Source organism: Athene cunicularia, assembly GCF_003259725.1.
Source record: "Athene cunicularia isolate RWA chromosome 4 unlocalized genomic scaffold, athCun1 chr4_part3, whole genome shotgun sequence".
Classification (NCBI taxonomy): domain Eukaryota; kingdom Metazoa; phylum Chordata; class Aves; order Strigiformes; family Strigidae; genus Athene; species Athene cunicularia.
In genome coordinates, this window is record NW_020799100.1 from 1 (window position 1) to 26532 (window position 26532).

Below are 26532 nucleotides of genomic sequence, written 5' to 3' on the forward strand. Positions count from 1 at the left end.
GCTGCTGCCCCAGGGGTACCCCGAGAGCATCAGCCCCAACCACCTCCAGTACCAGTGCTGGGATGCCGTGGGGGTGGGGAACGGCACCTGCACCATCACTGGGGCCACCCTCAGCTGGGTGCCGCCGGGCAAGTCCCCCCCCAATCCCAAACCACCCCCTTTTCACCCCAAAACAGCCCTTGGTCTCCAGATCGATGTTTGACCACAAAATCCCGTTTTACCCCAGAATTTCTGTTTGACCTGATTCCTGGAAACAGACTCTACAACTCAGAGATATTTATAAAGCACCAGCCTGGCACCAGGGTGCAAGGGGATTTCTCCACAAAGCTTGCACCCCATCAACACATTTTACCTGAAACTTATGTGCTGTGATTGAGAAACAGGACACACCTTGATGCAAGCAGAGAGTCAGACAGTTTATTGCAGAAAACACACATTTATATAAGAAATCAGAAGATGCGTGTTTTACATTGATTGCTTGCTATGCTTCAACATTCTTATCAGTGCTCGTTGGTTGGTAGATAATTAAACTCGAGCAACTGGACTGTTTACAACTAAATTGTTTTGCAGAGACTCTTAGTTTTCTTTCTTTCCTACACCGCGTGACTGACGGGGGCAGTAACTCTTCCCCACATCAGCACTTCTCTGTTCCCCTTATCAGGCTTCTCAAGGTTTATGGCTTACAAGTTCCTGCACGTCCCCTTCTAACAACAACAGTGAAACAGTGCTTGCTGTCCTGTCTGATTCTTTCAAGTCCGGTCCCACACTTATGGAGTGTGGATATACATATTCTTTGGATTACATAACACACATATCCATATGCCTAAGTGAGGCTGGGTTATTTCTAGAGGCTGGTGTCAGCAGTTGATGTTCTCTTTGCACCTGCCCATTGCCTCCTGGTGGGTGTCTCTGGGGGTCTGTTGGAGGAAGGCTCACAGTCCTCCTCACCTTGTACTTTTCCCCGGAGCATGTGCAGATTCTCTTGACCAATTTCTTGAATAATGAGTGGTTTTCAGCTGGTTTATTCATTCTATCTTAACTAAGAGAACCAATGGGACTTCTATTGCCCGTACATGGCTATCTTTACTCATTACCAAGACCCAACAAGTTAGAGCACACCTGTTCCCCAAGGACAAAAACATAATATTTTGCTGAACACTGCAGTTCTTGGTGGATTTTCACAGTTTTGATGGACACAGTAGTCCTTGGTAAAATTCCACAGAACAGTCTGGGCAAGCAGGATTCTTAGTAATATTCAAAAATACTATAAGTAATACTATAACTTGCTATAAGTAAATAAATAAATAAATAGCTAAGCAGTTTGCTCTAAGTAAATAAGTATCAAAGCAAGTAATCATTTCTCTGTATCAATTGAGCCAACTTTATTCCCTTCTTTCTCAGAAGAAAACAAGTACAAACCCTGCTTGGATTAGAGAGGATTATGAGCTGCCTATTAGGGAATTCATGATTGGGACTTCATGATGATGCAGCTGGGTAAGTGATCTCACTGCAGTTATTTGGTAGGAAACCTTTCGATAGCATCTAAAAGGCTTTAAGTGTCGCAGTCAGTCCCTTTGTTGAGCACTAGAGTTCTTCCTTCATGGGTTAAAATGGGGGAAGGGAACGCTCCCATGGACGGTGTAAGGTGTCTGTGCCAGCACTGCCTTCCTTGCCCTGGGGCCTCACTGCAGCCTTGTCTTTGCCTTTGCTGCAGCTCCATGTCCTCTGCAAGACACCAGCTGTGCCCAGTTACTCTGTGGGTTCGATCTGGTGAGTGCAGCACTGATGCCAGGACAGATGTTTCTGATGTGCCTGTCACCCCCCCAGGGCTCTGGTCCTGGTGTCCAGAAGCTGGGCAGTGCCTGTGCTGGGGCTTTGTCTTGGAGCCTGCAGCAGGGCTGTCGGGGGATGCAGGTTGATGGTGCCCTGTGTCCTTCTGGCACTGCAGCAAGAGAGAGGTTAACAATGCCATACGCCTGCTGCTGCCCTTGGCTGCACGCTCATGTGTTTCTGCAGGATGAGAGCTGTGTCAGCAGCATTTCCCAGGGGATAGGGGAAGGATCTTCAGCCTTGTAGAGCGGCTCTGTTCCCTGTGCCTCTGAAGAGCAGGGCCAGCAGCCTGCTTCGGTCAGACCCTGCTAGGATGGAGGAGGGGTGGCTTGTTTGAAGTGCTGAGCGGGCTGGCTTGTTTCTGTGCTGGGCTGTGTGCCAGTGTGATCCCCTCTCTATGGCCTGGGCTGCTCCACGTGTGTCCTCTTGGAGTCAGAAATGCAGCTGAGAGCCACGTGTGAGCTGGGAATGATGGCTCCAAGCTGAGGTTGCTGGTGACAACTGGATATTGTGCAGGAAAGCAGAGGGGAGCTCATGGGGCAGAGAGAGTGTTGGCAAGGGAAGAGAGGCTTGTTGGTCCCTGAGGGAGCAGAGGTGAGTATGTCCAAGCCCAGGAATGGAGAGGGGACAGCAATATAAACCCTGTACCTCCTCTGACTCCATGGTCCTGAGCATGCACGGTGGTGAAATTTCAGCTTCTGAGCTCTCTTTTTGAATGCGTGGGTGTCCCCTGGAGGTGATGGCTGATGCTTCATTTTGTGACTGGCTTGCAAGCCTTCTTGGAACCGATAAGGGCAGTCATTGGGAAGGAGCCTGAAAGAGACTTGGTCCTCCTGCACTTCCCTGTCTCAGCTGCACCCGTGTACCTGGGCAGGGAGCTCCATGAGAGGGGGGTCTGCCTGAGGACTTCTCCATCTCCAGGCATGGTGAGGCCCAGGAGTGGGTCAGAGAGCAGAACGGGGTCAGCAAGGGACTGTCTGTAGCCGTTGCGGCGAGCTGGGGTGACGCACCCGGGGCTGTGGCTGTTCTGGAGCCGGGCAGTGTGCTGGAGGCGGTTTCAGGGCCTGTTGCTGTGCTCACCGGGGGCATTGGGCACTGAACATCCCTGTGCCCTCTGCCCCCGTGTCCCAGAGCTGACTCCCCACCCCACCCCCCACCCCCCATCCCCACCGTTGCCATGGTGGTGTTGGGGCTGGCTGTGACGTCCAGTTGCCCTGGCAATGGGGGCAACAGCCAGTCTGGCAGTGGGGATCCTCCCGTCAGTGTGTCCCCACAGCCCCCGCGGAGTGGGAGAGGTGAGGGATGGCTGGGGGATGGTGTCTGTGTTCCCTCCGTGGCCGAAAGCCGGAGGGCGACTCTGGGTGCCGGTGCTGCCCGGGCAGCTCAGCCGCGGGCAGGGGGGACTTGGGAGCAGGTTGGAGCAGGGACCAGGGCTGCCAGGGAGCTCGGGGGGGCAGTGACACCCCCTGCACTATGCCACAGGGCTGGGGGCATCCCTTCTGTGAGAGGGGGGTGTCTGGGGCAGGGGGTGCCCAGAGCAGGGACCCTTGATCCTGCCCAACCTCTGCTGGCTGCGGGCTGTGCTCACCTTCCTGCGGGATCTGTGTCCCTGCATGGCAGACGCTGCTCTGGGGAGGGTCTGAGGGGGGAGGTTGCCCCCGGAGCACAGGGTGGGGGGGTCTTGTGCTGGGCGAGAGGCACCTGGGGGCTGCAGCACTTTCTGTGTCTGGGGGCTGAGAGCTGGAGCCCCTTCTCTCCCCAGTGGAGCCGGGCAGGGAGCGAGCTTTGCTCCCAGAGAGAGAGAAAGTGCCGGCCTGTCTCCCTTTGTTCCCTGGGGCTGCAGCTGTGAATGCACCCAGGCTGCAGGTGAAACATGGAGGGGACGGGGGATGCCTGCCTCGCCACCACTGGCCTTGCCTGCCTTGGTTTGCACAGGGCCTTTGGGCTGTTTTGGCCTGAAATCTGGTTTGCATGGTGTGTATGTGAGAGCTTAGATTATTCTTGCTCTGTCTATACAATGCTGTGGAGGCTGAGGATGAAACATGCAGCAGGTGGCCTAGCTGGAAGAGACTGCAAAGCCAACACCCCCCTCCCTGTTCTTTCCCTGCGTTTGAAATCCATAGGTGATTTTCTGAGCAGCAACTCCTGCGTACATCCAGGGAAAGGGCTGGTGGGCTTGGCAGTGCTGGGTCTACAGCTGCACTCGATGATCTTAAAGGTGTTTTCCAGCTTAAACGATTCTTTGAAATGTGGTCCAGATGCCAGAAAAAGAGTAAATCAAAAGGGAGATGCAATGTTGCCAAGCCAGGATAGCAGAGATTGGATGCTGGGAAGGGTAAATGGTACTGTGAAGACTTAAGGCAGGAGCCACAGCAGTAAATGACAGTATGTGGAGCTGGGGACTCTCCAGCAGGCTCCTGGAAGGGACCCTTGGTGCATCTCACTGTCAGCTGACAGCTGAAGTTCATGAAAAGAAATAGTTGAGGCTCGTTGGAGTGCACCCACAGCAAAAGTCTGTTTTGGCTCAGGGAATATTTTTATGGAGTTTGACTTCTATGAATCTTAACTCTGCCACTTACATATGGTCTAATTAGGAGACAGTGTGGGGCAGCCTTATTTGTTCAGTTAGGAAGGATGCCACAGCCTGGAGACACAGGTGTATCCTTTGGGTCTGCTGTGCATGGGATTCTGGATTTTTAGTCTCCCTGTTACTCCTTCCAGGTTTGCCTAGTCACGGCCACTGGCAAGATTCATCGGTCCATGGGATCCCCCAAAATGGCTGATGGACTCCAGAGAAAGGTGTCAGTACACTGTTATCCGAAGCTGATCAGAGAGGCAGAGCGCCGTGTGCCTGTAAGTACCGGCTGGGGGCCAGTAGGAGCTGGGCTAAGGCTGGAAGCTGCCCCTGCCCCTCCTCTGCCTTCCCCTCCTGTTGTCAGGGTGCTGTGGAGCCTGGCACCACCTTCCTGCCTCTTTGCTACCATGCTTCTGTTGGAGGGGGCTGTCATGGTGCGGGGTGGGGGGTAGGGGGTGTTGCTTCAGGGAAAGTCCAGGATCTTGCCTGAAGGTGCCAGTGGAGCCAAGATAAAGGAATGTACTGGGCATTGCACAGGAACAGCTGAAGTGCAAATGTGCTTCCTTCCATCCTCTTTGCTGTGTGGGCAGTAACATCTCCTGTCACGGGGACATACCTGCCAGTGCTGCCCTGGCCACACCGCTGGGCTGCTGGGCATGTGGTGGGCTGCTCAAACTGCCTGGAGTCTTGACAGGACACGGCTGTCCCAGATAGAATAGCTTCCAAAAGAGTTGTTTTATGGCATCTCGTGTCCTGTGTGGAGCACAGATGCAGCCCTGCAAACAGCAGTGGGGATTCAGGGTGATTCCTCCTTGCCACCCACAACTGTCACCTTTGCTGGCTGGAGCTCCCTTCACTGGAGGTGACCCAGTGCTGAGGCTCTGTCAAGGAGACATCTCTGTAACCTCCTGTGGAGGGCTCTGTGAGGCCAGAACAGAGAGGAAAAGAAATAACTAAAACTTGGACCCATTCCTCTCTACCTCCGTCTTGGCACAACACTGCTCTTCTGCTTTTCTCTGACTCACCCAGCAGTGCCATCTCCACCTGCGAGTTGGTGTGAGCACTGTGCAAAGGTGGAGTTAGAGGATTTCTGATAACTCCTCCCCACTCTCTTCAAAGGTCTCTGGCTCAGTCCAGCAAAACTCAAGAGGGAACAAATACCCAAAGAGCAGAAATCCCTGAACATGTCACATCATCTCATGAAGAAGAAGCCGATGGGACAGAGCCACTTGCTTGGAGCGTGTGTCCCATTCAGCTCTATATCGTTAATTTACTGATGTTAAATATTTCAGCAGGTAATTTCTGGGACTTCCAGGACTATCCTAGGGGCTGTGATGACAAATCATTAATCAGTGGTACTTGAACACGAAAATCCTTTCTGCAGAAAAAAAAAAAAAAAAAAAAAATCCGTTCTGCTGGTGTTTTGCATTTCAGCTGACTCCATCTGCCTTCCTGAAGGAGATGTCTCTTACCACCCAGCAGAGGCTGGCCAGCACCTGGGAGATGAGGCGGCCCCAGATTACCCAGCTTCTGGACATGGGTGAAGCCTCCCATCACAAGGTAGCCTTTTCCTGCCCTTTTCCATGCTGTTTGATGTGACATTTGAAGAGGGTGTGTGTTTGTGACAGGCGTGCCTCGGGCTCATCTGAATACCTCAGTGCCTAGGGCCTCTTGTCTTTTCAAACTGCTGGTGGTGGTAGAGTTCCTTCTGCTGGGGAAAGGTAGAATGTTTTTGCCTGGTGAGAGGTTGGAAGTCCTGATCTGTGCTAGGCCAATATAAATAACCTCTGCTGAAGTTGGCGGGTTTTGCTGGAGTTTAGCTGATACTGGGGGAAGGCAGGGGCAGGCCGCAAGGGCCCGAGCTTCCCATTTTCCATCCTCCTGGTGAAATAGCCACCTCGTGCTTTCGTGTAGACACTGTCAAATGCTTGGGGTCATGGGAATCCTTCAACTGTGGCAGCATTGGCCTTCGAAGGCTGAGGGCTTATAGTAATTACTTGGTTTGCTTTGTTAAAAAGATTTAACAGAACCAAGTGCATTAATGTTTTGGGTTGGAACAATGTGTGGGACCTTTGCAGGGTGTGAGATTTGGCAGGCTGCCAGATATACAGATATCTCATGTAAATTCTTGTGTTTCGCTTGCTCCGTGAGTGCTGGTGGCTCTTCAGGAAGGGCTCTGGAGCTGTGTGACCACGTCAGCACAGGGCTCTGCTGGCAGTAAGCGCTACCTTGCATTCTGGAGAAGGCAACCTGAAGGAACACCTACCAAAAGGGCTTCTTAGCTTGAGCCTGCTCAGTGTGGTCCAGAAACTTTTGATCAGCTCAGAACACAGGTGGGGGGCTGTTTCGCTAGCGTGAGCTGTGCAGATGTACTCACCAAGAGACTGTACTCCACTGGAGATCAGTGTAGGACTCTGTAGTGAATCTTTCTGCCAGCAGCTGAGCCTCCTCTCACAGCCCTGTCTTGCCTCTCCAGTTCTCAGCAGTTGACCTGGACCAGAGCTTGTTTCAGCCTTTTCCTTCAGAGGTGGTATTTCAGAACTACATCCCCTTTGAGGTCTACAAAGTGCCACTGATTCTGAGGAACACTGACAAGGTAAGTGCTGGGGTGCAGATGTTTAACACTGTGCTGGGAGAGCAGTGTAATTCCTGTGGTTTACAGCACAACAAGTTATCTGCTGCAGCACGACACATCCAGAATAACATGTCTCACCACCTTTATTTTGCAAGACGGTGGAAGTCTTCCCATGCTGGGAATCCTCCCCCTGATTTTGGCCACACATTGGTGGTATCTAACGCAAAGGAGCTTTTCTAGCCGGCGTCCTTCCCCTTGAAAGCCCTGGATTGATGGGGATGTTGAGGGCTGTACAGTTGTTACTTTCTCTCCTGCTTTACCTCGAGTATGCACCATGTGCTGGTGGCTCCCTGGTTAGTCTCGGTTTCTGGCAGGGCACCCCTGCCTCTCACAGCCTGTTCAGCTGCCTCTGTGCAGCTCACTGTCAAAGCCCAGGGCCTGAGCCTTCTCCACTTCATGCTGGAGGAGGTTATGGTTCATAGCATTAGCACTCCAGGAAGGGTGTTTTGAGGCAGCAGGGGAAATGGACTGTTTTAGCAGAAGCAGTGGGAGGCCTTTCGGTGCCACTTTAGGCTCCTGCTCAGCTTAATGCAGTTCTGCTCAGGTTTTTCTAAGCAGCGTGGCTCTCTGCTTTCCCTTTGGAGAACCACAGCACATCCAGAGTAATGTTCTCTTGCAGGTCTCCACCTTTACTTGAAAAAACTGTGATTGTTTTGAGATTTCCCAGGAAAGTTGAGAAGGGAGAAGCTGAAAAATGTCAGCAATGTTGTTGCACTGTAAAGAGGAAAATTGAGACCTTTTGAATTTCAGCAGGGGAAACGTTTGCTTGAATGAGGCACGTGCCAAGAGCAGCTGGTGGGAAAAGACAGGAGGGAGGAAAGGAACTGAGTGGGAAAGTGCTCTGGGAGAGAACATTGTACACACAAGGGTTTCTCTTGACACGTAAGAGTAAGTGTGCTGGAAGCAGAGAGAGTTCTGAAAAAGAAAGGTGTAATTAAAGATACTGTTCTGTAATGAAGAGTAAGATGTGCACGTGAGAGGAGGGCAGGATGGGCAGATGGAAGCGTACGTGAGAGCACGTGAATTAATCCCCCTCCAAATCTACCAGTCTTGTTGGAAAACAAGCAAGGCAGACAAAAAAAGCTGTCAGAGCATGTTGCAGGTGGGGGAACAGCAAGAGAAGTCAAAGTATATTCTGAGGTAACAGGTTTTGACAGGGAAATGGTTGAAAATGGAAGACCCTTTGGCAAAGACAGTTTCACAGTGGTCCCTCAGTTATTCCTGGGGAGTCCTGCGCCATTCCTGGCCTGGTTTAGCTCGGGAGTACTGGAAAGAGCAGCGTGGGTGCCCCTGTCCAAGGGACACCATTCATGGGGTCCACGCTGATTCTGGGCACTCTTTGCAGTAGGTATCCTCTTTCCTAGATAAAACGTGCCTCAGTTTCTCTTTTTTTCCTATGGCTCTGCTTTGTTCCCATTAAGTCATTGGGCTTCAGCTGCTCCGTTATCCAGACGGCACTTCGAAATATTTGTCGTTGCCAAGTACCAGCCAACAGGCAAAGTCAATTTGCTCTGTTCATGCTTCCTCAAGTGGAAAAAAACCATCTGCATCAGCATTTCTGCTATTCCCAGTAAAAAACAATAAACTTGTGCAGCTGCAGCTTGTGATTTGTATGCCTTGTAAAGGGGAGGCAATGTGTGAGCTGTTGATTTTTTCCAAAAGGAATTAGTTTTGAATCTAGTAAGTCCTCAGCCACTGGACAGCTCTGGTGAAAAAGCAAGATCAGCTTTAAGGAAAATCCTTGGCATGTTTAAGTACACAAACATAGAGATGATAATCCCAAGAGAGGTGTTTATATTCTAATTTTGTGGGCTTTTCGTGATGTCCAGCAATACTGTACTCTGTCTCAAAGTTTTCTCACCAGTTTCACAGATTCCTCCAAATCACGCTGACCTATACTGCATGGTAGCCTGAGGTTGTCTGATCCATAAAAATCCAGCTAACAGCAAAGTATATATTCCAGATAGAGGCTCTGTAGTCATTCGAATACAGAAGTGCTTTGCTGTATAGTTACTGCTCTTTCCTGTGTGTTGTAAAATTTCTTTTGTCTTCAGGCTGCTCCTCACCACCCTCAGTGATGTTCTGGGTGGCTTTTGCTGAATGTCTTAGCTCATCTCCCAAGGGTCTTGGTGACCAAAATGTTTGTCTGCAGTGTAAAATGTGCTCCTGGAACTCGCTGTCCCAGGGCACTGCTGGGAGCAAAGGGTGTTTGGAGACGTCAGGACTGCCTTGGCCATGGGTTTATCAGGCTCGAGCGGGTGGTGAAGAATGAACCTCCATTTTTCCCAAGCCTCACGTGGGATTGTTGTTTATCAGTGAAGCTGCCTGTCAGTCAAAATTGCCTGTTTTAGACTTTCTGAGATGAGATTTGGTGCCTAGGGGTTGATATCAGTGTGCTAGAAAGCACCTCTTTGCTGTGTCTGTGCTTGTGGTATCCCAGAGGGCAGAAACTTGCAGCAGAGTACCTGCCCGGACTCCTGGGTGTGGGGAGGAGTGCCCAGAAATCTGCCTTGCCTGCACTGGCAGCTGCCTGGCTACAGGCACCAGGCAGCAAGAGCCTCCAGAGAGACGAGAGGGGCTTTTAACAAGGAAACTACTCTGTGAGTCAGTGCTGGTTATGTATCTCAAGGCAGAAAATGCCTCTGAAGGCCATAACTGATAGGCCCAGCCTGGGGGTTGTGTGGCTTTCCATCATTTTGGCAAGTTGACCACTCTCATCTTCTGCATCAGCCTTTCCTAGTAGCGTATTTGGCTTCTCCCTTGCTTCTTTACAGCTCCCTTTAAATTCCCTTGGCCATCTCCTTGTTTCTTGTCTCTTTGTCTTCTTATGTTCCTCCTTTTGCTCTCCAGGTTTCCTTTTATTCCCAGTAAGGCCACAGTGTCTGTGATCTCCTTCTCTTGCTGGTCTGCCTGAGTGACTGTAGCAGTGCAGCTTGACTGCCCCACTCAAACCCAGTATGTTAGAAGTTAATTTCTTCCTTCCCCCAGTATAACAGGTACTGTTTTGCCTTCAGGTATTTCATCCCCCTCCAGAGGCATGACTGCTTGGGTGTGTGTGGGCAGAAGCCCGCAGGTTCTTTGGGCTGGTTGATATGTGGATGACTTGATTCAGGTATTATCTCTCCGTGCTGCTGGTGTCTCACCTGCTCGGTGATTCCTTCACAGCCGGGTGTTGCCCCACTGCCTCTGGCCTAGAGCTAATTTGCCCTGGCAGAATGGATTCCATACTGGTGTATTAGGTGCATGTACCTCTGTAAGGAACTGAAGGGATTGATGCCTCAAACATTCATCACCACAGAAAACCTCCAGGACCAGCTGTGGCCTTTGGATTAGTCTAAGGAATGTCACCCGAGGGAGAGGGAGCACATGGAAGGCTGCACCCCCCACTCCCTTGCAGTTGTATTGACAAACGCCTTATGTGGACCTCAGAGGGGGGAAACTGAGTGAAACCAAAAGTTTCCCCCGAAGCACAAAGACCACTCATCACTGGCTGCACTGTGTAAGCCCGGTACTGTGTCAGCCAGACACCATGCTGGCCTTGCTAACGGCTTTGTGCCATTGCCATTGAAGAGGCAACAAGGCCTGACAAGAGGTGAGCATTTCTGCCCCAGAAGCAGAAGTATGCTAACCAGCTGATAAGATGAACTGAAGGGGACAGAAACTTTGCTGTGTGTGCAGCCACCAGCCAAGACGGTCGGACCTGAGACAGCACTGGATCCAGGGATGCTGATCCAGATTGCTTTGACTCTCTTTCTCACTTTCCCTTTCCCTTCCTTTCTTTTCTTTCTTATAGATTTATAAGACACCACTTTGCTTATTATCCTTTTCCAAGTTTAAATTGTTTTCTACCGCAAGTAAAACATTTTAACCGGTTGCTTGGTGTCGTTTCACCTTAATTCAACCCAAGGGGATCACCCTTGCGACTCCCTGGGCTTCCAATCCAGGTTGTGACAACCTCAAGAGTTAAAAGTGCTTTGGAAAGGTGGTTAAGGAGGGATGTCCCAGGGCATGGCCAGGTATTTTCTCCTCATGTTTCCATATGAGTGGCAAAATCATAGTTTCCTGTCTTTCCTGCAGGTTCCTCGGCTGGTGAAGGTTGTCTTGGAGCCGTCACCTTACTTCAAGTTGACCGTCCCTGGTGGTGCGTGCTGTAAAGTAGCACCTGGCATGTGCTCAACTTTCCACATCCTGTTCACCCCGGAGGAGAACAAGGTGAGACTGGAGGTCCAGAGAGGTTGATGCCTTCAGTGGAAGCTGAACCTGCTGGGCTGGATTCAGAACAGGGCATCTGCTGTGGGTTTTGAGGACTACCCTGGGTCCAGTGAGGATGTCCTGTATCTAGAACCGGGGGAAACTCCTTCCCCATGGTGAAGATTATGCTCTCATAGGCTGGAGGCTCTTACATGTTTCAGATTATTTTTTCCTTCAGTGATGGAACATTTAGTGTCATGTCTGCTGGTCTGAGAGATAAGAGAGTCTGCCATCTGTGGTGGGGTGGCCTCTCGAGGTGTTGGTTTCTGGTATCTGTCCACTGCTGTGTAATTATGGGTTTGCTCCACTAATGGTAGATACAGAGGTGTGTTTAAAAGTAACTTGTTACTTGGAGGACCCGAAGTGAGCCTGATCAGAGTGAATACTGCCACCCTTGGAAACTGGAGTCACCTTAATGCCGCGTGTGTTGGACAGCGGAACATTATGTCTGAAGTCATGGTGGTTTTTACACACTGGTTATAGCCCACAGCCTGCTGTGGGCTCTGCTCCAGGCTGTGGTCGGGCAGTCTGCAGCTGGTCCCCTCATGGCACTGCAGGATGCTGTTATCAGCAGGGACTGGCGGGCTGTGCTTTCCCTCCCTGCGCTTCCTTGAGTGTTCATGACGGAAGATGCACGTGGAAGTGTAGGAAAATGGCAGGATGGGGTGTTGATGTTTGGCCATCTCTCTGCCCAATGGTAGGGGTTTAATTATTATGGAAAATACTGGAGGAACAAACAGATCCAGAGAGCTTTTCTGTTTCCCACTGGTCAGCCACTTCCTTGCCTCACCCTGGACTGGAGCAAAAATGATGCTTTTCCACCCCCTCTGTTTTCAAGCCTTGCAGCTGGGCTGTCCCTGAGGGCACTTGTCTGTCTGCGATGCAGCTGGGAGGCTGGGGCAGAGGGAGCACTGTGCAGGTGGCAGGGAGCCAGCCTGGCACAGGCACACTGAGTTCTAGATGTCCCTAACTCGGCAGGAGGTTGTTAGGCTGCAGGTGGCTTTGAGACATCTGCCTGAACGAGCACATAGAGGAATAAACGGGCAGGTACAAGCTGCAGGCAGACACGTTACCCAGAGCCTGCGCTGTGGCTGTGTCATCACACGTGATACTGTGGTTGCTCTGTCAGCTGGCGCCTCTTCCATGCCAAACACGCCATGCCTTTGCTTAGAGGTTTGCACATCTGTGCTGTGTCCCTGGCAGGTCTGATTCTCAGTGCTGTGATGTGAAGGGTCAATACTGTTACCTGGAGGCTTGTTAATACAGAAGAATTTAATACCTGGCATGGACGGGAGGAAGCACTGCAGGGAAACAAGGACAGGCATGCTGAGTCCTTCCACCAGCACCCTGCTACCTGTTAGCACTGTCCTTCGCATGACTTTGTTGGAGAGGCGAGGCTAGGGGACAGCTTTGAGCCAGCAGATGTTTCTGCACCGAGCCAGCGGTGCAGATCTCTTTGGGCGTACCTGCCTTTTCATCTTTCACTTGCTGCTTAGATATAGTTTAACACTTTGTCCTATCCTCAAACAGCACTGATATAGAAAACTAAAGAGGAAATGCCCTGTGGTCCCTAGCTCCCCATGCTTGTGAAATAATCTGTTCCTTTGGAGGGACTGAGAAATTATTTAACATCATTAATATTTAGGGTTAAAATGTTGTTGTCCTAGGGCAGTTCTCCAAACTACCCAAGTGACACAAGAGCTTAATCTCACTGAGGCAGGCTTTGCAAAGTACACCAGTGCCTCCAAAATGTGATTTATTCATATTAATTAGTGGTCTTTTGGGGGGTGGCAGAGGTATATTGGTGCCCCTGAAGGGCAAAGTGCTGCTCTTCAAGTTTAGAGAAGCAGAAGAGCAGCACGTGAACATCACAAATACAGCACGTGAACCCACAAATACAAGTGGGGTGAGAGAACCCTCCAGAACCCCCATGTCCAATGCTTTGTCCCTTGTCTTGCCCTTGAACTGTCAAGTGTATGGAGCAGGGAGCTCTGCCAGCGAGAGGTCCTCTGCAGAGCTTCAGTGACACTCCGGTGATTTCTGCTGCACTGGGGGGTGTGCAGGGCATGGGGAGAGGGATGCATGCTGCTCAGCAAGGAGCACATGGGGAATTATACAGCAGAATCAGAATTTTGTATGAATCAAACATTTTGTCTCATACTTGATGGAGTGTGGGCCAGTGAAGCACCAGAGTGCTGTAGCTCAGCTAGAAACACGTCAACAGCGCAGTCAGGAGGCGTCCTGAAAACCCTTCAGCAAAGAGGCTTTGGGAAATGGTTCTGTAGAGCCACCTACATTGGACTTGCAGTGGCTTGCACACAGAATATCTGTATGTTAGTTGTGGAAGGCTTACGAGTGCTGCCTTTGAAGAGGCTCTGCCCCTCTGCTGCTCCATCACCTGCAGGGAGGGTGGACAACCCAGTGAGCTGGGACGCAGGTACAAACCCCTCTGCCAGGGCTGGGCACTCCTCCTGCTGTGGAGTTGGTTTGGATCTGTTCTTCCCTGGGGTAAGTCTGACTTCAGCAAAGTCACTCCTGGTTCAAGGAAGTAAAATTGTGGCTAAGCCCTGAATAAAAGGACCGTGTGAGTTGTTAGTGGCTGAAATGCCACGTGTCATATAGCACTTGCTTGAAAAATGAGCAGTTTCCCATTGTCTTGCAGTCATTTGGGAATATGCCACAGGATTGGACTGTAAGAAGGTAAATAAAGAGCTGACATGTGTCTGTTTATTGGCACTTGCCTTAGAAATAAGAAATGCTAATTTTTCTGTTGGACAGCATTTCCAGGTAGTTACTCTTGCTGCTTCTGATGTACACATTTCTGTTTTAAGGCTTCGGTTGCACGGTGTGGGTGTTCTCATGCCACCCTGTGTTCAGGTGTCCTTGCGTTATGGTCTGACAGTCTCTGCCTAATTGGAAACCATCGTGGAACTGACTGGCAATAGGCAGGAATACATACCTTTGTGTGTGTCCTTTGGCTTATGAATAGATTATCTTAAGAAGGAAGCAAGAAGCATATGAATACATAGCACAGCTTATTCTGTTTTGTCCTCTCGCTCTTTTTGCCATAGCAATACAATATATTCAAGCAATACACATTCAGTCTGTAAAGTTTGCCAACTTCACTACTGTTGCTCAGTGGAGACTGAATTAATGCTTGTTAATATGATTATGACAGGCTGATGAGTTACTGCATTACTGAAATTAGAATTTGCTGTTAGGGTGCTGTTAGATGTTTGGTAGCACACTGAAGCTATTCCAAGTATCCTTTTAAGATGACTTTTGAGGGGAGGAAAGGGGCAGAAAATCGAGGCAAATGGCCCTGTGCAAAATGAACCTGGAGCCAAGTGACGGATTTCAAAGCCTGTTGTGAACAGGTGGCTGAGGAAGGCAGAAGGATCACCCCTTCTCATGGGAAGCTGTCTTCATCCTCCAGTCTCTCCTCTCTTTTAATGGCCCTTCTTTTCCAGCCTTTATGATATCCTGGTTTCCGCAGGGAGCTTTCCCTGCTTGACTTGCTACGTTACTTCGTGCTACAAGGATCTCTTCTTTGCAGTTGTCTGCTGCAAAGAATTCAGTGAGGTATTTAGGGTTGGTTACGCAGCAAAACCGACCCCTGCATTTGCTGGTGTGCTGGGCAGTGAAGGCTGCTATCACTGTGACAGTTATTAACGTTAACCTGAGCTTGCAAAGAGCCTGAACTGACACCTCTGAGACACAAGCAGTTCTTTAATTTCATTGGGTGAAATTCAAATGCCAGTGGTGATACTTTGCAGGCCAGAGCTTGTAACTTATTGCTTCTCGAAGGTGAATAAGAGAAGAGGACCCATTGTACAGTGACAAGTGTTTTCCTTGAAACTGGGAGAGGAGTTGTATGAAGGATGAAGTTTTGTTGTCTTGAAAATCTGTAGACTGAAGCTGGTGGGTCTAAAAAGAATCTTTAAAGCGTGGAAGCGATGCAACCCCTCTTTCACCCAGGCATGTTTATTTAGAAACCTGGATTGAAACCGTCTAAGGGTTTGCAGTTACAAAGTAAAACAAGGCTGTAAACTAGTTCCAGCTGTACCCATAGACCGTACCCGTAGACTGTAAGTAAGTGCCCTGCAGAGCTGGTAACACAGGGCAGTGCTGCAGTGGAGATCTGCAGCCTCTATCTCCTCCCAAGGGAGGGTTATTCAGCTTGCAAATGCTCACGGGACTGTGGGTTCACAGCAGCCTGCACAGCCAGCTTCTGCCTGGCACCCCTCTTCTCTTGGCTTTCCCCCAGTTTGGCCTGAGGCTGCGTTCAGCTTGGTGCAAGGTCCCATTCTGGTGGGTCACAGAGTGTGGCTGAAGGTCAGGGCACTCCAAAGAGCAGAGTCCGGCCTTGTACAGGATGCAGCGTCCCAGGGCGTCCCTGGAGAGGGGGCTCAGCGTGCAACGTGCCTGTGCATGAATGGCGAGAGGCAACTTGCTCTCTCAAGGTCATGGTTGTCTCTGAGGCCAAATCCTTGTTGCTGTAGCCTTGCCTTCATGTACCTGAGATTAGGCACAGGAAGAACTCTTATAGTCTAGGGTAGAGCTGGAATAGGCTGCTGAGGGCAGGGGTGGAATTGTTAGTGCTTTTAAGTACTTGTCAGACATCTTGCAGGAATAGCTTGGGTATACAGCTGAGCCAGTTCTGCAGTTGGGAGATGGATCAGATAGCTTTTTAAGGGTGTGTGACCCCAGCCTTGTCCCTATAATGCTCTGGAAAAGGGTAGGAAATACACACTTAACCTAAACTCACCTGACATTAAACCAATTCCCGTGTCCAGCTTGTTAAATATTTCACCAAACACTGAGTGTTGGTTGTGCACATGGCAAAGTCCTTTTGAAAAGGCACCTGAGCATCCCTTGGCCAGCATCAGTGAGGTTGCTGCATTGCTGGGATTGGAATTAGTGCTGTGGCACAACTGGGTGCTTAGTGGAGCCTTTGATCATCTGCGGTGGTGATGGAAACGGGTTCTTGTTACTGTTGTAATCCCTTCCATGAAATTGCTCTATTTTGGTGCCTCCGAATCAAAGTATCCAAAAATTTTGTCTGGTTCTGCCAGCTTGCTGTGAAAGCAGGTGAATCGATGGGATTGTTTCTTCTTTGCAAGTTAGTAGCCTTGTTCAAGTCACGCTACAGGAATGAAAGGTCCCTAAGGTAAAAAGCCCTTTGACCTTACTGGATGCTACTGTTAAAGTCATAGAAAACAGCAGTTTTTCTTCTGCCATACTAAATGCACTGTGCTGAAATTGTTTCTTTCCCTGCAGGATTATTTCCACCAGCTCACCTGCATCACAGAAAGGGAAAAGTTTATCGTACCAATCCGAGCTGTAGGTGCCCGAGCTATCCTGGACTTCCCTGACCAGCTGAACTTCTCTGTCTGTCCAGTCAAGTACAGCTCCCAGAAAACTCTGCTGGTTCGCAACGTGGGTAACCGGGAGGCTCGCTACTGCATCAGCACTGAGAGGTAAAGGAGCTCATCTTCTTTGTGCAAAACACTGTTGCATGATAACACAGTTGGTAACAACATGAAACCAGAGCGTCTGAGCTGCTGTATTGCAGCTGTAGCTGGAAACAGGCAGGACATGTGGGGTTTGCTGTTGCTTATAGTGTTTTAAGCATGATGGAACCTGTGATAAAACTCTGCGTGCTGCAGCGAGGTTTTGTAGTGCATTGGCGTGTCCAACAGAGCATCTTGCAAGACTGATTCCATTAGACTGGAAGAGCACACGAAGGAAGGCAACCTGTCTGCCCTTGGGCTGTGTAAGATGCTGCGTGGCAGGCGACAGCTCTAGGAGCTCGGTTCCTGTAGACCAAACACAGTGTTAAGAGATGGGCAAGCTGTGAGTTGGTGAGAGAGACATTTAAGAATTTACCAGCAGCTGTGTCTTTATATGCAAGTGCCATTAGAGATCATAGATCAAAGCAATTGATATTGAGGCCCTGACAAGAACACTGTGTGGTCCATGAACTTTCTTTTCCCGTAGATTTGGTCTGGTCCCTGGGACCAAATATTAAGTAGAATGAGCTTTTAGGTGGAGATGAGCAGACACTGGCTTTAAAACTGCACCACAGCCCCAGAGCAGCATGGTAATGAGGGCACAGGCAAAAGATGTAGCAAGCGTCTGGTGCATGGGTTGGGGGCCCTTTCTTCTAGAGCCTTATCTCTCCCATATTTCCTGGAGAGTGCTCAGATCTGTAAGTATCCAGCTTGCAACCTCCTGATCCTGAGTGCCTTCTGAAGTGGTTCCATACCAGTGTCGGCCAAAGACACCCATGCCCTGGAAGGCTGCAAGCACATGGTGTTCTGGTGGTCCCGAATCAAATGGCTGATATGAGCTGTGTTGTGGACAGCCTGTCCTGCTCCTTCTGGTCTCAGAAGACAGTCTCTGGTTTCCCAGTCGGCTGAATGGGAGAGGGTGATGCAGCTGCAGGGAAACTGGTTCAGTTGGCTGGTAATTCGTGGTGAGTTGCTTGGTCCCGGAGGTCTTGGTGTAGGAGAATGCAGCAAAGACCAGCGGTCTGACTTGGTGCACCTGAGTTGCTTCAACTTCTTCTCCAGGAAAACAGGGCTCAGAAGGCTACTCTGTACTTTTCTCTTGTGAAACGTGAGGGTTCAAGAGGAGCTTCCACCAAAGCCTGGCAAGGCTATTTAAGCAGGCTTCTAGGATGCTATTTAAGGAAGCTGCTTCTTTTCCCTGTGGAAACACATAGGCAGGAACTTGTACATCACTGCACAGTTTTCCTCTGGGATCTCCAGATCTAGTACTTGCCACCAAAATAAATACTCAGTAAAGTCTAGCATCTTTTTGCAATGGACTCTTCAACTCTCCTATTGAGTGATACAGCATATGTCGAGTCCTCCTTGACATGGATTTTAAGAGTTTCTGTGCTTGAGCAAATATTTCCGCCCTGATTTGCAATAAAGAAACGGGAAGCATTGCAAACGTTTTATTTCAAACTACACAAAAAAAAATATTCTGAACAACTGGACTACATGTGTACAGGGATGGGAAGCTGATATGATTTCCCTTGTCAGCTGAGGGCATCTGCCATCTCTTCCATTTCATGATGAAATTTCACTTTGAAATTTCAAACAGATAATTTAATTATTTGAATATATGTAGCATTTTATTCCAGTTAAGTTGCCCTGACTTTCATTCAGATTTCTTTTTAAATACTCTTAAAATAAAAATACATGCTTGCATGTGAGAGGAGGAGGAGGATGATTAGTGGAGTAGAAGGCAGTGAGAGATCTGTCTAAGCTTATAGATCCATCAGGTGACCTCTATATCCTTTATTCTCTATCTAAACAATTTAAAATTGTGGTTTTGGGCCTGAGCATATTCAGGCTCTTGCCCATTCACAAGTCAGCTGCAGATGCCACCATTTCCTAGTCCATCGTGCTGCTCATATGACATTTCCTTGCTGCTTTTCTCTGGATTTCCTTCTCTGTGGCATCAAGCATAACTTGTTTGCCTTCACCTTCAGTGCATTTTCCAGCCCATCTCCAATCCTAACCTTTAACCTCAGCTCTCGCATCTGGTCGCTTCATGATGACTTTCCCTGCCTGTTAGTCGTTTATCTAAAGGCTTTGATGTTTTCTGTTGCGCATTTCCCTCTAGAGAAGGGCTCTTAAGTGAAGCCATGGGGCCAGTTCAGCATCCTTCTGCTGTTCCCGTTTGGAGCTCTCCCTTGCCATGGTTTCTACCAGAAGCATAGCTGCATTTTGACCACTTTTCATGGAGGGAGAAAACCACAAAAGCACTCCCTGTTATGCAGTCTGGCTTCATGCCTCTCCTCCCTCTGTGTGTCCATACCCAGCTCATAGCATGGTAATAAAAAGTAATGATAGTACAAATAGAGAAAGTCTCTTCCTGTTGTCTTATTCTTAAGGCAGGATAATGAGTTTCTGCTCCATGACATTCACAGAGATAAATGTCATTCCAGTATATCCGAGTAGAAAAGGGTGTCCGGAAGCAGATCTCAGTGCAGCACTGCCTTTTCCTGACATTGCTGATGTGCTGTGCCATGCTATGGGGCTAGAGGGGATCAGTCTGAGACAAGATCCATTTAGGAATGTCCTCACCAAGCTCTGAAGGGCTCAGGAAATTATCCTGCGAGGCACAGTGCCTCGATCCCCCTTGCATCCCTCCCTGTAGTACCCATATGCTACATGGAGGCGTGAGACTGGCGAGTTCCCATAGGATGTGCAAAGACCATCCAAGGATGTGAAAATTAAGCCTAGGTGCAGTGAAAGAGGGAAATACAGACCTTGCGAGATGCTGACTCCACACAGGATTTTTTAGCACAGAGATGGAGTCTTGGATGCTTTGACTGTATCAGACTGGGTTTACTGGAAAAGTTATATTGCTTGGCTTTGGTTGTTATACCATTACTAAAAAATAATATATGCCAAGATTAAACAACCTTTTTTTTTTTTTTTTTTTTTTTTTCCCTGCAAAAGATCTTACTGGACAGAAGAGGCAATTAAATCACCATAATTTTACTGTCTTCCTTGGGTTTGGAGGTAGCTTGTAATGAAATCTATTTTCCCAAACTCAAATGATTTTATAAGGCCCCAGTAGACAAAAGAAAGGTTGGCTGCAGGAGATAAACACACCATGGCACTTGAAGTGTATTGCAGCCTGCTTGCACACTGCATGTGCCAAAGGTGTGGTTCAGGAGAACAAGCAGATGGTGGTTTGAGAGCCTGGGCCACAGAACTGCCAGCTTTGTTCACTTGTCAGTCGTGTGTCTCAATTCTGTCATGAGTATTTGGCCTTTGGTATCATCACAGGATGCCCAGCTGTCAAGATGGAGAGCTGTTGCCTGGTGAAAGTAAGCAAGATGTAAATGCCAAAATATATCATGATGAAATTGCTTACGAATCTGGTGTTGCTTTCTTTCTGAAGGGCAATAACAGGCAAGATCTCGGCAAGTACTGATGGGCAGGTCTCTCCTCAGTTGGTGTGGCTAGATAAGTTTATACAAGCTGGGGACTGCAAGGTGCCATTGGGAGATCTGGACATGTGAAAGTCTAGATGTCGTACAACAAAGCAAACCTACAAATGGACATAGTTACAAAGCATGTCAGAAGAAAATGAGCTATTAAAAAGCCTCCAAACCTTATCTTTTCTGTCTTTCAGGAGCAGTAGTGATTCATTAAAAGGGTAGGTCTAACAGGATGCAAATTATCCCAAAGAACAGCTCACACTTAATGGGTAAAAAGCCAACATCTGTCCCGCTAGTGTCATCTCTCAGCAGTGGTTTTCATTTGGCTATGACAGTGTGTCAGGGACATCTCCTTAGCCTCATCTGTAGGCTGCAGACAACAGCTTAGTGACGGTGACTGAAATTCAGGGGAATTAAGTTTAACCATGGAGCTTGCATCTTTGGGTCTTGGAGAACCAGGTCCATGTGAGGGGTAATGAGCTCCCACTACAGCAGGAAGAGAGTTGTCTCATGGGTACAGCATCGGGTGGGATGTGGGACAGGCAGTGTCTGATTTGTGCTCCGTTTCTCAGTCCTGAAAACTGAGTCCTGAACTTGGCTGGATCCTCTTCTTCTGATAATTTGAAAAGATTAAGGTATCTTCAGGAGGGTTATTCCCATCCTATTCCATCCATCTGAGGGCAGCAGGAGTATGTAGACATGGGGAAGGAGCAGGAAGGTGATAGGATGGGAGGTAGTGCTGAAGTGTTGCCCAGGTTCCCCCTGAACTGGCAGCTTTTCTGTTCTGGCAACATTTCTGAAAGAAGAAAGAAAGAAAAGGAAAGGAAAAAAACAAAACAAAAAACAAAAAAAAAAAAAACAAAACAAACACACAAAAAAAACCACAGAAATCCCCAGAATCTCTGCCCTTCTCACACCAGGCAATGATCCCACCCAAGCCCTGGCAAAGACCTGCAGCAGTCCTGGCAGTGACCATCAGTGCGGATGCAGGACCATGTAGAACAGCCCAGCTCTGAGGGCTCTGAGCTCTTTCCTCCCCTCTCCAGATTCTCAGGCCCAGCACACAAACATTGCAGGCCCTGTGCTTCGGTGGCAGTGCTCTCGCTGGTTGTAATGGGAACAGGTCAGGCCCCTAATTGCAGCGACATCTCCTTAATGAGCAGAAACTCCCACAATTTCATCAGGTGTCACTACTTACATGAATAAGGTTCAGTTTGTGCATGGCTCCAGTTGTTCTCAGTATTTTTGTGTGTGTTGCATTCTCTAATCACGGTAAAACTCTCCAGAGCATGTTTTTAAGGTGACAAATTGACCACCAGCAAAGCACTAAAAGCAATATCTTTTGTTTTCTAAGTGGGGCTGTAGAAGAGCCATGAAGCTCAGCTGCAGAAGCATGTTTGACCTGACCTGTCCCTTTGCCTTAAAGCGCTGAGTGTTGTGTCTGTCAGCCAAGAGCCATTTACCTGGTGACAAATCATAATTGCTCATATTAAATCCAAAGTACCCCAACACATTTTCATAATTATTTCCAATGCATTGCACAGAATTTGCCTGGTGGGCCAAGCAAACAGTTACCGAGCTTGGATTACAATCCAGAGTCCCAGATTGCAGTGTTTGTGAATACACAGAAAACCTCCTGTTAAACTTACCTTGATGTGCTCCTGGTAATGGCACTTCATGTAGCCAGGGGCTTAACGGTTCAGGCTGTACAAGGGATCCTCCTGCTGTGTCTTGTTTCCATGTCCTTGTATCGCTCTAATCTGCATTTGCACTTACTCAGCTTTTGCTGATTGTTCCTTTTCTTAGAGCAGCTATCATTGTAATGCTGATGAAACACACCCTTTCTTAGGCTAAATTAGGATGTTTTCAAGGTAAAAAAAAAGAATTTTGCAAATTAAATCATATTTATTCTTTGGTCTTCAGAAAGACACTTATTCTCCCTCCTGACTGATTGCTAGGCTGCAGTCTCACTGGGACAGGTAACGCCCTGACATTTGCATCTCTTGAGGTGGAGTTTATAGGTGGCAGGAAAAGACAGATTCCTGTCAAGTTGTGCAGGCAGTTAGCTCTCACCCTCTCTGTGTTCCTCAGAACCCATCATCTGGCTGTATTGCCAGCAGTCGGACTCCTGAGCCTCCCTGAAGAGATGGGGATGCAGAGTATGGGGGAGGTGAGGTCGTTTGACACCACACGATGGATGTTCGGAGAGCTGCATCTCTTCAGAAGTGAGAGCCTGTAGTGCCATTTCTGATCCTCTATGTTCTGTTTTTTCTGCTGGCTGTAGCTTGTTTGCTTCCTGCTTGCACAAGTGAGTTGAAGTGGAGTAGGCTGCAAAAGGAGTATAGTCCCCAGATTTCCCACAATAGCACTGATGTGTCTCTTTCTCTGTTGCAGTCCCTTCTCTGTGGATCCCTCCACTGGGACTCTTGGGATTGGTGATGCCGTGCAAGTGACAGTGGAGTTTCACCCGCTGAAGACCGGGGATCATTCCGGTTCCCTGGTAGTTCACTATGACACAGGTAAGTGCTGGGCACTGCATGGTGCATGCTCTCTGCATCCTTCAGAACAGAGCCCCTTCTAGGCAGAATAACGTTAAACTTGCTTTGCAAACTACTTGTAAAAGTTTTTCTTTCAAAACCACTGCACATCTCAGTGCTTAGAAGGGAGCGGTTAAAGGGCAAAGGCTGAGCCTGTTCTGTGTGTCCTGTGTGGCTGTGTGCTGGTCCATCCCTGCTGTCCGCATGGTGTTCTCCCCCCAGCACACCCCATGACAGTCATCTACCATCATTGTCCATTGTCACAGCCACCTTAATTCCCTCTCCAGGTGTACCTCCTCTGTCCTTTACCTCGATGAAAAAGTGACAAATAGTTGGTATCTAGGGGGTTGTTAAAGTGGGTTCCCTCAAGCAAGAATGAGATTTTTGGCATGCTGCTTTCCTGCCAGTTGCTGAGTGGAGGAAGGAGGAACCTTGATTCTCCACTGCAGTGTGCACATGCAGGTGTGAAGTTTTATTCCTAGACAATGCTCTGTTTGAAGTGTAATGTGGGGAATGCATGTCTCTGTCGGACTCTCTCTAAATGCCCCCTGTCTCTTACGCACCTCTGTCCCCTGTACTGCTTCTCCCGTTGTCTTGCCACAGACCCTTTTTTTATGTTGCTCTCTACCCATCTACATCCCACACTTCACAGCATCAGGACTGAAGCAGCCAGGGCTTGAGGGCTCTTGGGGTTTGTCAGGGAGTGATCGCTGCCTCCCAAGATTGGTATAAAATTTATACTAGGGTATGAGAAGCCAAGCTCGGGCCACAGAAATGCTGTCAGCTTTGTAAGTCACTTTAAGAGTAAGTGGGAAGAACTCAAGAAAAGGTGTGATGTTAAAATGCTTCTGTCTGCCTTGGTTCAGCAGAGGTATCTCGTGATGCTGGTCGAGACACTTCTTCAATTGCCTGAATGCATTTGGTGTGCATTTTCTCTTGCCTGAAGGAGAGGTTTGTTTTGTCCCTATTCCTGAACTGCATTCCTGGGAAGTGTGATGTCCTCACCTAGGTGCAACTGCGATGCTTTAGCCCAGCAATGAGCGCTTTATTGTCTTGAGTTTGTAGACGTTCTAGAAATGCTCCTATATCTTCCAGATGTTCTTTGTAGCCTTCTGAGTTATCACAGCTTTGTTTAATATTTTTCAGTCAATGACACATTCACAGAGAATGGTTTATGCTCACTCAGAGAAGCTAATTGGTTTGGGTAACACTTTCTTGACAGAACAACTGAAATTTCAGAGAACGACAAAAGGTGCCTCATTTGTATGCATTTAGGGAACCTATAGAATAAACTTCAGAGGGATAGATCTTTTTCTGTGTTGGATGAGGGCTAACTACACTAGAGGTTAGGGCTGTGGGGTTTATACCATGTGAAATGGAGTCCAAGTGAAGAATCCAGGGCCGGGATCTTCACAGCTTGCTTTGAAAACCTGAGCCTTGTTCTTACTGAAACACCTGATCCCTCCATGGTTAATCTTTGCAAAAATTATTTTCATGGACAGGCCACAGGGACCAAACTATCTTCTGGTTCTGGAATAGGCAACCTCCCCGGAACATGGTGCAGCTACCTGGGAGATGAAGGCAGGATTCGTTCCTGCCTGTCAATACGGTGCTGCAGTTATTTTTTAATAAACCACAGACAGAGAAAGAGAGCGAGGAATAATTAAGGGATTATTTCTCAAACTTTGAAGCATACAAAGAAGTAAAAGGCTGCTGAGATGAATTGCTGAAGTGAAACCAAAGCATTTAATCAATCAGTCTTAAAAGCCGCTTTTTGCAGACATCATGCAGAGCCCCAGACCATGTTACCCAGCCTGGCGGGGCGAGCCCTGGCTGCTTTGTCCTGCGCTGTCAGACTCCCTGTGACTCGCATACAAAAAGCAGCTGGGTTGCTCTTTCAGAGCCACCAGCAGACTGTTTCTATTGAAACAGAGGCACTAAGAGCCAAATATCAGGGTAGAGTGCTGGGAGGCATTTTCCTTGCTTTACTGTGTGTCTGTATTATCTTGGTCACAAGTGAATCCCACTGTTGTTAGTGTGACTGATGGAGGATCAGGTGCCTGTTGCCTGGCTTGAATTTTTGCTGAACTTGAGTCAAATCTGTCCCTAGCATTGCTTAAGGAGACACGAAGCTCTTCCCTTTGCCTGCTATTTGGTTGATTAGAATCGTGCCTCCTTTACTGTCCTGGTTAGGAGTGAAGGTGCTGTCTCCTGGATAGACTGTCCATTTGGTGGTAGTTGTGTTGCTACAAACTTTACAGGTGAGTGTGAAGAAGATGTCTTTGCTGCTAAGAGCATAATGATTTACAATGAAAATTTGACCTTCACTGCTTTACATGTCCAAACTCCTCCACTTCCCCCATGTACATGGGTCTGGGTGTGAAAAATCCCAGCTCATACTCCAGCTAGGAATGTAAACGTGTTGGGATGCTGAATCCCTTTCCTTGGCTGAGCAGGCTTACCTCGGTAATGAGACCACCCATGCAGGGGCTTGGTGGTGTGTTAGTGGTCACTGTACACATGCAGGAAACTCATGAAATCCCAGCCCTGGCTGTTTATTGCTGTTTGAATCTGAACAAGTAATGGTAGCGTGGATGTGCCAGCACCTCTGAACATCTCAGCTGCCACGAGGATAAAGCATCTGAGAAAAGCACTACCTTGCTGTGATAGCCATCTGCAGTTTTGTGCAGGCTTGGGAGAAAACAACCACCTTTGTAGAGCTCTGTTCTCTTTCCTCTAAGAACCACCTTTCGACAGAGGGTCTTGTCATCTGCCTTGCAAGGCTGGCGTTGCAATCAGGGGGTTCCAGGAACTCATTTGAAAATGAAATGAAAATCCTATTGATGTAGTTTCTAGATCAAGCCTTTTCCTTCCTCTTTTTTCTCCTTTGTAAATCCACTGATGCATGTGGACAAGCAGCAGGGTTTAACTGAGGTTTAGCCCTTGTTGTGCTGCATTTTCTATTCCTGAGATCACTCAAACAAGTTGGTGAGTGTTCTCAATTTGTACTGACTTCAGCCAGAATGGAGGAGGCTCAGTACTTGCCTGGGCAAACTCCCTACCTCATTACATACTTGAGTTGTCCCTGCATTGTGCAGGATACTGGGGTGGGAATACCAAAACCATTTTCTGATTTTAATCTTAGTCTTGTGCCAGTGTTTACAGGGCTCTGATGTTTCTGTGAGTAGCATTAAGTTACTGTTGAGCTAAATTCATGGCACTCGCTGCTCCTCAACCTTAAGCTGCCCACCACTGAGGGATCCTCTGAGAGGCCGGGTAAGGTGGACAACTGTTCAACCCTCTCCAGGGCAGCTACACCAAAAGCCCACTGGTACCCTTTGGGGTCTTTGAAGTACCCTCTCCTGAGATAGTCTATGCCCAGGATGCACGGGGCATCTGGGCCAGTCACAATGGGGTGCTTATGCCAGTCCTTCCCAGTCAGGCTCACTTCAGCTTCCAGTAGGGTCAGCTGTTGGGATCCCCCTGTCACTCCGGAGATGCAGATGGATTCAACCCCACTGTAGCTCGATGTCATCGGGGTGCACTGTGTGCCAGTGTCCACCAAAGCCTTATACTCTTGTGGGTCTGACGTGCCAGGCCATCGGATCCACACTGTTCAGTAAATCCGATTATCCCTTCCCTCTACCTGGCTGGAGGCAGGGCCCCTCTAATCCTGCTCATCATCACTCACTTCTTGTAAGAATGATTTACTGGTCCCCTCAAGAGGGTCAGACAT

The 26532-nt window shown here is 48.6% G+C and overlaps 1 protein-coding gene across 1 annotated transcript in view; it reads left to right on the forward strand.

Annotated features, from left to right (window-relative positions):
• The first annotated feature begins 4812 nt into the window (after positions 1–4812).
• LOC113480132 (hydrocephalus-inducing protein homolog) overlaps positions 4813–26532 on the forward strand; it is a 96047-nt gene continuing 74327 nt past the window's right edge. The window contains exons 1-6 of the mRNA XM_026848750.1: positions 4813–4839; positions 5840–5965; positions 6882–7001; positions 11118–11252; positions 16572–16771; positions 22654–22778. Of these exons, the coding sequence (XP_026704551.1) occupies positions 4813–4839; positions 5840–5965; positions 6882–7001; positions 11118–11252; positions 16572–16771; positions 22654–22778 (733 nt within the window). The remainder of the gene's footprint in view (positions 4840–5839; positions 5966–6881; positions 7002–11117; positions 11253–16571; positions 16772–22653; positions 22779–26532) is intronic.